General features: G+C 47.2%; 1 protein-coding gene across 1 annotated transcript; it reads right to left on the reverse strand.

The window, feature by feature from the left end:
- Window positions 1-4,852: 4,852 nt before the first annotated feature.
- Window positions 4,853-10,674, reverse strand: KCNV2 (potassium voltage-gated channel modifier subfamily V member 2). The gene is made up of 2 exons (XM_013945587.2): window positions 9,238-10,674; window positions 4,853-5,146 (listed from the first exon to the last, which is right to left on the reverse strand). Exons 1-2 carry the CDS (start codon window positions 10,672-10,674, stop codon window positions 4,853-4,855), a joined length of 1,731 nt encoding a protein of 576 aa, XP_013801041.2.
- Window positions 10,675-11,432: the final 758 nt, after the last annotated feature.

An 11,432-nucleotide genomic window follows, 5' to 3' on the forward strand; every position in this document is an offset into this window, starting at 1 on the left:
TGAGACAAACAGTGCAACTTCCCCGCAGAGCACAGCAGTTCCTACCCGGGCGTTGAGAAGTTCATCCGCGTACAAGCTTTTGGTGACCGTGCTGGCTCTTTCCAGCCATGGCCGGTTACATCAGCGCTGCCGTGGATGCAGGTTCTGCATTGCCTTGGCTGGGTGGCAGCCCAGGTGGTGCTATCGGTGGTGCTGATGGAGGGACTTCTAGGCACGATGCACTAGTTTGCCTGGTTATTAACAGGGGGGAAATATGCTTTTGCTTATAAATGGAGCAAATCCGATTCAGAAATACAGAGTCATTTTAGAGAGCAGAATTGAACTCTGACGTGCTTTATTTAAAAAAAAAATTTTTTTTTGATAATCTCTATCTCAGGAACTACCTGCGGAATGCTTTAATTTTTCTCAGCATAATTCCATTAAATTACCCAAGTACATAAAAAGCTAGTGCCTCTGACCTTTCCTTTTTTTTAATCCAAGATAAAGAGCTGGATTGCAGTAGATTGCCATGCAATTTCTCTACTACTTAAATAGGTTAATGAAGGTTTTGTAAACAGCAGATAAGCATGAATCAAATATTTTTACATGACATAAAACCAGAGCATTCTAAACAGTTAAAGCTATTTTTAAGCAAATAAGTAAGCAACATTTTTTCTCTCCTAGGTTTATTGACGGTTATTATTTTCTCCAAAAACTTTAAAGCATGGCTACTTTATAGTTTTTAAAACTGTACATATTTAAAGACTGAATATAACTATTTGCCTTAGAGGCCTGGGAACAGCAACAGATGCCCTTTAAACTAGGGTTGTATGGTAGCTACCCCTTTAAGCACTATCTTTCTGAATGGGAAAAGCAAACAGCTGCTTAATTGTATTGAAAAAATGATGCTCTAAGGTGAGGATCTGTGAAAAAGCATATTCTAACTGGAATTACTACTTCCTACCTAATATAGGGACAAAATCTTTAAGGATCCCCCCCAAACACACACTCACTTTCTTTTTAGGTAATTGCCAGGCCTAAAATGAGTAGGACAAGTAATACTTAGTTATGCAAAAATAAAGCTAGGCCATCCAGATAAAGGGACTGTTTCTTTGTCTACTAGAGAGAAGAAGTTTGCTAAGTCTGTACTGAAACATAAGGATAGGATATATATTCCTTCTCCCTCTGGGGCTCGTTAATATCTGCAATTAGTTAAAGTGAAAGACTTGAACATGGTCGCATTCAGAAAATAGTCTAATTTCTCACTGGTTTGAGAACTGCCCCCATGCCCCGTTTCACCCAGACCTTAACTATATGAAATTGCCACCTCATAAAACAGGGCCTTTCTACTTTAGCTTGAACGGCATTGCCCGTCTTTGTTGTATGTACGCATGATTTCCTTTGATGTTGTTTGCTGCTTTGAATTTTTTTGGTTGTCTAAGCCCTGTGGCATTCAAGTAATCAAGATAATCAAGGCTATCCTGCATTACTTTTTAATGTCATCATGCAAAGCACTTGGCTATTTCATCCAAATAATCTCGGGACACCGAAGATGCTGTTGAAAGTCTTAGTGGATGTGGCAGAGTAAATGAAGTGCGGGTCCTTCTTGAAAGGAATGATTGCATTAGCTAATGCTGGCAAAAATGCCGGGTCCTGCTTCAAACCCAGCTGGCAGGGAGTGCACAGCCTGCTGCAGGTGAGCAGGAGTTTGCTCTGGACAGGACTTAGGCATTCAGGGCAACAGCCGGTTGGTATTGTGATACCTGATTTTGAGCTGTGCTCTTCCCTATTGAAATCCACCAGTTTACGCTGGTCACCCTCAAAATAACATCGGTTAAGTCACAGAAAGCAAAATGCTCTGGACAGAAAGCTATATGAGATAATCCAGAGGAGAAAAATGTCAGGTCTTTGATAAAAAAATGAACACTAAATTCTGGTCTGCTGCTTTACTCTGCTGGGAACCTGCTCCCCTGCTGCATGGAGCAAGGAAATTGAGCCAGTTATCACTCACAAGATGATAGAAAAATGACTACCTTCTGCTTCATATGTCATTTAACTGTTGCCAGAGGTCTGTTCTCCCGACTGCACACTTCTACCGTGTACCTTGCATCACCTCTAACATTGCTCAGGTCTCTCTAAATGGATTTAGGTCATGAACAGTCAAGAATCTAACCCTGCACCCCAAAATTGTCGCATTTGTGTGTTCAGTCAGCTCACAGAGGTATCGAAAAGGTAGCAGAGCTGCCATCAGTGAGGCGGTGGGGTTGAATGGCAGAGAGAGGAGTGAGGAAAGCGTGCAGAGAAAGGAGAGGGGAATTTCTTCCTCTCCCCATGGGGGCTGAAATTAGTCTCCTGCACATCTGGAGTGAGTATCTTGGCCCATGCCTGTTCACTTACATTTTGTATTTTGTGGTGAGTGCGAGGTGAGTTGAACCACCCAAGGGCCAAAGACCCCTTGGGCCAGGGGAGAGCACGGCTTTGGGAGGGGGTTTGCTGCTTGGCCAGGATAGTTAAAGGTCTCCTCAATGGCCTGTGACCCAGAGCTTTCCACCCAGTTGAGTGCCATAAACATGAAACTTCACAGTCTTTCTTTTACTGCCGCCTGATGAGTCATTATTTACTCAACACAAAGGGAACAGCTTCTGCTAGAGGTTCAGAGAAACCCACTCCAAGTTATATTTGAGCAGTCAGAGCAGCGATATGGGACCTGCACATAAAAATCCCTTTGGTCAAGTAAGAGAGCACCTGCTGAGAGCATCCGGTTGTGACTCCTGATTAAAAGGGAGAGAATAATTGTTTTCTCCTGCTCATGTTTTATATGGGAAGCCTGTTCCTGTAGGTGTCTTGAAGAACATCTGCAGGAAAGGGTCCTGCATGAGAGGCAAGTGGGGGAAAATAAGGCTGGTGGTCTCTGTCTCAGGCCTGGGGCCACCAGGGAGACCAGCCTCAGCAGGGTCAGTGCTCAGGCTCTGGATTGCTCTAGGTGGCCAGACGCTGACGAGCTTGGCCGTGCAAGGCTGAACCCCTGCCTCCCATCTGCATGGTACGCACAGCTGCTGACTCCGTCAAGCAAGGACATTAAATCAGGGTGTCCCATATCTTTGGGTAATCCCAACGTAAATGTTGAGTTCTCTCATGCATTTCACCCGCCACCTCACTTCTGGATTTGCGGCGGCGGTCGAAGACCTTGGCCGGGCTGCGGCGCCAGGGAGCTCCTGCTCCCGTTGCCGCTCTGCAGCGGGGCCATGCAACTTTGCGTGGCCCTGCCACCAAAGTCGCTGTCCTTCTCAGCGAGCACCAGGGTCGCTCCTGCTGCGTTGTGTGCAGCCCCAAACCTCAAACATCCATCACATCCGGGGCCCGGGGCTCAGCTGCGCCTTGAAGACCCGGGTTGGCTTTTAACAGAGCCGATCAGCACCCAGTGTGCTGACCGTCGTTCCTAAAGAGCAAAATGACAGATGGGCTGATGATGGGTCTGCCTGGAGGTAGGGAATGAGAGGAGCAACTCGGTTGCTAATTACCTTCTCACCATTCATAGGGAAAACGCCCCCCTGCTTGACACAATTTGCATGGACGTGGTGAAATTAATGCACTTTTTCACCCTCAGCGGTCCCAAGAGCGAGCTTCGCAGCGTGGTCTCCACCGTGGCTCAGATCTGAACGCGGCCACTTGCACTCAGCAGGACAGCGCAGGCACGGGGCGAGTTCGGTGATTTAAAAATGCTTCTCTGCCGTCAGGCTGTTTTGCAGGGGGAGTAATGCTCAAAAACAGCCATGGGTCATATCGGTCACTATTATCATTGCTTCTTTTCGTTACCCTGTTTTTCACACCGCTTGGGTCTGAGTATCAATAAAAAGGCTCATCTTTCAGACTGGTTGTTCATGTTCCTATTTCTAGACTGCCAGAACTCCTTTTGTGTAAAAAAAAAAAAAAGTTTCTAGTCTGCTACAAACTAATAAATTGAATTTTGAGCTTATTTCTTTTTTTGTTGTTGTTGTCATTTGTTGCATACTTTTGGGGGTGAGTTTCTGAAGTTCTTACATGTGGGAAGCCACATGCAGCTGCGCAAGAAGGCTGAGTAATCTCAGGGAATAAGCTACTACTGGATGCGAGCCAAGGTGTCAGAAATGTGTCCTTAATGACTGTTTGTACCAGAAAAACGGATACCCACTTCCTGTTCATTACAATTTTACCAGTAACTGAAATAAGTTCAAAGTAACTTGTGTTAAAATTGTATTTAAAAACTGTTACAAATAAATACTAATAAGATCCTTTTTAGGAAAAAATCTTTATGAGCTATTATCCGTTACATGTTTAATTCCAATATTTTTTTCAGAACGTTGCTCTAACATTTATGCCCCATGACAGACCCATTATTATTCTAACAACTCGATAAGAAGATGCGCTAAACATTGTAACATAAATTTATTTTGTCACTTAATCCTAAATCCGAAAGAGCTTGCGGTCTGGAAATGCTTTGGAAATTGATCAATGCGGTTTATCAGCTCAGACTCCCGATTTCTTCATTAGTTCTCACCTTTATGAAAGGTCATTGGGGGGGGTGTGGGTTGGGGTGGAAATAGCCAAACCAACGTGTTACTCACCTAAGTACGACAATTTGCAACGCTGCCCTTGACGAGTGAAATCGGCACGCGGAGCCATAGCTCTGCGGCAGCGGCAATAGGGGCAGAAAGCTCAAGGAGCGCGGACGCCGCTAACATGCAGGCGAATGCCGCGTTCCCGGGCTCGGAAGCTGGTGGAAAGCCAGTTTCAGCCGCGCGGCCAGCACACGGGGTGCTCCACGCCCGCTTGCTCTTGGGGACCGAGCGCGCGGCGCCCGCCGCGGGTCCCAGCGGCAGCGGGGGGCTGCGCGTCACACGGGCCGCGGGTCCCAGCGCCGCGGCGAGCGCTGGGTCGCGCCGTCCCCGCAGCACTCGGATATCTTCTTCGCCGCTCTCCGGGTGAAGTGCACCTTCCCCCTTTCCTTCTGGAGGGCCGTGTACTCGTAGGCCTTCAGCTTGCTGTAGTAGTCCGAGAACTTGTTGTAGAGGATGGAGATGGGCATCCCGTTCAGGATTATGCCGAAAGCGATGCAGAGGAAAGCGAACAGGCGGCCGAGGTGAGTTTCTGGGCACATGTCGCCATATCCCACCGTGGAGATGCTGACCTGCAAGCAAACCAGCGTTTGGCTCATTAACCGAGAAGAGCAACACAAGCAGACACACCTCCTTGCCACCTGCCTAGACATATTTAAGGAACAGGGAAAATTTTAAAGTTAACGCTGTTGTACTTTTTATCGTGAACCTGAAACACCGTCTAACGGTTTTCTTCTGCACTGTCCATCTTCCCCAATTAAAAAGAAAATCACCCTCTCTTACAATAATGAGCAAAAACAGTGTGGCTGGGCAATAAGGAAGGTTTTTGAAAGCTTTGTCCTGCAGAGGAAGTTTCCATACAAATTCCCAGCCATCCTGCCCAGCAGGGGGGTTTTCCTGGCCACGGCGAGCGGCTCGAGGTGCTTCCTGACAGCACAAATCCAGCAGCTGCTGCCGCCCTGCTTCTGCAGCCCCTCAGTGGGAACAGACCCCCTCCGCGTCTGAATCAAATGCACTGGTAAAAGCTAGCATTTGGGAATTTATGGAGGTATGGGTTACGTTTTGAGTGTCAACTTTGTTTGTCATATATTATATATATTCTATATATACCATATATGCCACATATATATATATGTATACACACACACACATACACATATATATATCATACAGCTAGTAATGAAAAGCACATGAAAAGATTCAGCTAAATGCAAAATGTATTATTTCGATAATGTTTGCACTATAGGAAGAAGAGGCCCAGCAGAGCTCTTTTGTTTGAAGTTTCTAAATAAGGTTCCCTTTAATGGTTACATCACCGTAAAAAGCTGTGGTATAAACAAAGATCTTATTCAGGTGCCCAGGACTCTTTGCTTGCGGTGTATGCTTGCAATATGTATTTACAGCGACAAATTGTTTGTTCTTCCTGCTCAGCTATATGTCAGAGGTTACAGAAGCATGTTTTATGTGTGCCTTCAAACGGGAACATTCCTGTTTGTTTTAGCTGACAGGTACACGGAAACCTTGGCTGAATTCTGCCTTGAAGAAGGGTTCAGGGATTGCTGAAAATGTTGGGTTTTTTTGTGGGAGTGATGGTATTTAGTATCTCCATGTTAAATGAGCCTGCAAATTTTGCCATCACATTAACTGTATGGCTTCATAGACTTTTTTTTTTTTAGCCATCATTATTTTCTCCTTTGAGTCTATGCATGATGTATAAAGGAGCTGTGTTTTACAAGCTGGGTGCTGCACTGAGTTCTGTGACACTGTCTTTGTAAAATTGGGTTTGGGCTGAACTCACGTCCACTAGGTGTTTGCTTATGGGGACATTGCACATGGATGATGTACTCCCAAACAACTGGCATAAATAACTCCTAAATTATATTCTTCCAATGCACACGTCTTGATTGTTTATAATCTTTACATTTAGCAAATATAACTTATTTTTCCTCTGTTAAGCATGACTTTCAGGCTTCTGCAATTCGGCACTTCCTAATCTGACTCCTAAGCAAGGAATATTTTTCAGCCAAGGAATCTTATTTAATATTTTTCGCAGTATCTGAAGACACTGTACGCATCTGTGAAGAGGTAATGTGAAACTCTTTCAGAAATAGCTAAAGTGCAGGCAGTAAGAGTTTCATTGCAATGCCCTTGCAGCTTTAGCACCAAAATAAGTCTTTGGAAGGTCACAGTGTGCAGCCTGCCATCCTCTAACATGCTAAATAAAATGTTGTTTCAAATGAAGAAAGCATTAGGGTGCATGAGACAGCACGGGATAAGCATATTTGTAGGACGCACCTGGTGCTTCCTGTGGAATAAAAGGGATTAGTCATTTGGTTTAATGGAAATTAAGTCACTGGATTTGAATGATAATACAGGATAAATATCTCCAAAAATAAATACTGAGATGAAGGCAAGATGTTTATCTCTACCAGCCAGGACAATATCATTATCCTGTGATAAGGTCCTGTTCCACTGCCATCCTCTTCTACATCACCTGTGGCAGTGTGGGAGCGATAACTTGTTTTTAGTGTGTGAGCCTGTGCACATTGTTGGATTTTACTGAAATTTCAGTGATCTGAATATCTTAATTTTTATCCTTAAAGAATAAATAGGCTTAAAAAAGGGTTATGCCATAGAATTGCAATGTGCAACCTCTTCTGGAGCCCCTTGCTGAGGTAAATAGGCCTTTATCATGTACATAACTGCATGGGTTTCATAGGAATATCAGAATAACGATGGGCCCGTCAGCTTGCAGGAGCGAGCCCTAAAGATTTTACATGTATCCTGCATGTTCAGAAAACAAAACATAAGGCAACGGCCTTATTCCAGTTATGTGTGAGGTGTGATTTTTTTTTTCTATATCCTTTGCATATCTCTTAAAGACGACACGTAAAGGCCGTATTACAGGAGCCTTTCCCACATACACTGATTTTCCCTCCTTCCCACACCCCAGTTTGGGGGATACTCAGCACATTTGTGCAAGCGTGTGCACATACACGTCTGCAGGGTGATGGCAGGCTCGGATAAGCCTGAGGGGTGCAAGCGGCACCGAGGTGGGTGCAATGGTGCCTGCTCGGAGCCTGCGGCGTGTTGTCACCCAGGCCAAGCCAGACGGCTGCAACGTGTGGTGGCCTCCGTGGCCTCTGCCCCGTTTTCCTGCTCCCACCTTCTGCAGCACCTTCTGCATCGATGCCCATGGCCAAACGACCCCCCTCTCCCCGCCAAAGCGTGGGCTTATGGATGATAACCTGGGGACTTCCAGTCCTGGGCAAATTCTTGTGGCTCCCTCTCCCCAGTGTCTGCAAGTCCCGGTAAAATCAGTGGTGTTTCTTTCGTCTTCACAGCTCGCCTTGAAGGGCATCACCACCACGCTGATACACTACAATAGTCTGAGGAAAGACGTGTTAGCCTTTTGGAAGTGAGTGCATGGATGTCCTTGGCTGCTGATGTGTCTGGGGTGGAACTGGTTCCCAAACACTGCAAAAGCGCCTCTTGAGTTTGGGCTGCTAAAGCTGTTCTGCCAGAGCAGGTGGAGAAATCAGAACGGCCGTAGCTCAATGTCCCTGGCTAAATCTTCGTGCCCTGGAAAGGTGTGAAACCAACAGCTTGGAAAATGCTGCCTCACACATGCCTCCACATCACACAGTACAGCATGGGTCAGTGACAGTTCAGACCTCCCAAGGAGATGTGCCCACACGCCCTGGAGCACTGCCCTCCTCGGCAGCCTCTAAAAATGAGGTCATCCTGTCTCCATTTCTGAGGCACATCAGCTGAAATTCAGCCAGTTGCCCTCACTCCAATTGCCATTTTTGCAGTGTGAGATTTTCCCTGCTTGGGACAGGACTAAAATCACACTATTCCCTGCAGATGCTGCAAAAAAAAGATGCAAGGTGACACTATCCTGCCGTCGCTACTGACTGGTGTGGGATTCAAACCAGTGACCTAGATGAGGCAGGCAGTTCATCCCATTATCTGCCCCTTGAGCCATTCTGCTCCTTTTCCGATGTACTTCTGTGCAAGTCTGGCACAGTACAAATACCACTGATGTTTCATTTATGTGCACGTGTCTTAGGGGTGCCACCTAAAGAACAGGATATACAGTTCCTTATGTAGAACAATTGTTGGCCCTATATGCATTTTTAATGGCCAGAGCTCTGGGACAGATTTGGATTTGCAAGTTTGACTGTCTAGAGCCTACTGAACAGTACCTAAACCATGTGTTAGCATCTTGTAGTTGTTTGATGGGTCAGAGTAGGTATTCAAAAATACCAGCAGAAATGAAAACTCCATGTCCTTCTGCAACCAGCTAGCATGATGCATTTTTTTTTTTTTTTAATGCTGACAATTTGATTAAATGAGGAAATGCTTTGCTTTGTTGTCTGTTTGCCCACTTCTTCTTTAAAGGGCAAGCACCGTCTGCTTGTGGTGGGATGGGAATTTCAACACTGTCTGCCTGATTAAGCCTTGATTTAAGCTCACGGCAGAGGTGAGTGAGTGCATGTGCATGCATGAGTGAGTGCATATGTCCCGTAAACTCAGAATTCAGAACAGATGTTCACTGATCTGAGCCTGCTGTTTTTGAGACTGACAGCAACTCTAGCAATGAAGGAGAGGGGAGGGAGCTGCCTCTGGCTACCCAGCAAGGTGAGATATTTTTACTTACGGCAGCCCACCACCATGAATGGGGGATGCTGGTGAAGTTGGTGCTGGAGACGTCGTGCTCCACTGTGTAGACCATGGCGGAGAAGGCGAAGATGCCCATGGCAATGAAGAGAAAAAGGCAGCCCACCTGCTGGTAGCACTGGCGCAAGGTAAAGCCGAAGGCACGCAGCCCCGTGGAGTGCCGGGCCAGCTTGAGGATGCGGAAGATGCGCATGAGGCGCATGATGCGAAGCACCTGTCCCACCTTGCCCACCCGTCCCACCTTCTCGATGTCGTGCTCGTGCTGAGACCCCCGGCCTCGGGGCTGGTCATCATCAGCGAAGCACTCCAGCAGCATCTGGAGGTAGAGGGGCAGGATGGCGATGAGGTCTACGGCATTGAGCGCGCTGCTGGCAAAGCGGCGCAGGTCGGGGGTAGACACCAGGCGCAGCAAATACTCCAGCGTGAAGAAGGCGATGCACAGCGTCTCGACATACTCCAGGACAGGCCGTCTCTCCCCACTCTTCCTGTCCACCTGCTGCATCTCCTCCACGGTGTTGAGCGCCAGGGCCACCACGGAGATGAGCACGAAGAAGCTGGAGGCCACGGCTATCACCTTGGCGGTGACGGAGGAGAAGGGCTTCTCCATGAGGTTCCAGAGGCGCCAGCGCTGGGGACCATAGTAGCGCATGTGGTGGAAGAGCTGCTCGTTCTCCTGGGCCTCAGCCTGGGAGCGCAGCTCGCGCTGCACCTTGAGCTGCTCGTTAAGCTCGTCGCGGCGCTCCTCAAAGCAGATGCGGCAGCAGCGCGGTGTGTATTTGAGCCGTACGCCCCAGTAGCTCAGCTCCTCCAGGAAGTTGCAGGGGCACAGCTCATCCCGCACACGCAGCACCCCCGAGGCGTAGAAGTTGTACACCAGCTGGAAGACAGCCGGGTCCCGGTCAAAGAAATACTCATCTACGTGCGCGGCGTAGTCATCGCACAGGCCCAGCTGGCAGCGACGGTCGGTGGAAGTCACCAGACGGCCCAGGCGGGTCTTGGGGTAGATGGCCACCGCCTGGTAGGTGAGGCGGTAGCTTTGGCCGCCAACATTGATGTTCAGCACTGATGAGGCGGAAGCCGTGGCCGTGGCTCCAGCGGAAAGGGAAGGGGAGCAAGGAATGGAAGAAGAGAGCTTATTTTCTCCCTCAAATGAATCTCCATTTGGCCACTTTCCTTCTTCTTCTTCTTCTTCCTCGTCTTCGTCATCCACATAATAGTTGTAATTCTCCTCAGGTCCCAGGAGCAGTAGGGGCTGGGAGCTCAACGGAGTAGCAACAGAAAAGCCACTCTGCTTGTCTAAATGCATGCTTTCATTTTCCTTCCCCTTTTCGGATGGTGGGAGAACATTTGACGCTTCTCTCTCTCTTACTTCATGTTTTGGGAATAGAAACTGCCCCCTCTGGTTAAACTGCAACATAATATTTTTCCTTACTCTTCTCCTTTCTTTGCATTCACCTGACTGAGAAATTAGCACCAACCCTTTGTAAAACCACAACGGCCGACAGTTCTGCTTTCTTCTCTCTCCCTCTATCTCAGTAGCATCAAGCACAACAGCAGTTCCGCATTTTTCTCCCCGCCAGCCACCACTCCAGTTGTGAAAGCTCGGTGTGAGATAGAGACACACAAAGACTGCTGTTGACTGTTTTAATCTTGCTGACAGGGAAGATCTGAGTGCTTAGAGAAGGGGATTTAGAGGCTATTATCCTGTTCCAGCCTCAGCTCCCTCCGTCTGTGACGTGAATGATTATGGATCCATAAATCTATGAATAATCAGTAGGAAAAAAATGTAAAGTTTTATTGCTAATAAAACCCAGACATTTCTCTAATTCAAGTGTATATACATTTAGAGCAAGCTCAAAATGAAAAGGTGTGAGGAAGGGGGGGAGTGACTGAACAGTACTGATTTCTTTCATCTACACAGCCTTAATATGCCTCAGTTTTCCCTAATAAAAATAATGAATAATTAATATGCAGATATTGAGTAGGGATTTATTCATTCAAGACAGTAGCACTTAAAACACTTTACAAAGGTGAGCAAATATAATTCATCCCCTTTTCCCCCCGGCTGGAGGAAATATATCAGCACTCCATCAGGCTGAGGGCTGGGGAGACCAGCAGGCTCTGCCCGAATCACCTGCCGGGCGGTGGGACCACCAGTCTGGAGTAGCTAAAGGG

The sequence above is a fragment of the Apteryx mantelli genome, chromosome Z (genome assembly GCF_036417845.1).
Source record: "Apteryx mantelli isolate bAptMan1 chromosome Z, bAptMan1.hap1, whole genome shotgun sequence".
Classification (NCBI taxonomy): domain Eukaryota; kingdom Metazoa; phylum Chordata; class Aves; order Apterygiformes; family Apterygidae; genus Apteryx; species Apteryx mantelli.

Excerpts from the sequence above, each read along its gene's own strand:
- KCNV2 (XM_013945587.2), bottom strand. The coding sequence starts at position 10,674 with ATGTTGCAGTTTAACCAGAGGGGGCAGTTTCTATTCCCAAAACATGAA. Across the intron at positions 5,147-9,237 it reads ATTCATGGTGGTGGGCTGCC|GTCAGCATCTCCACGGTGGG; the intron begins GTAAGTAAAAAT and ends GTTTGCTTGCAG.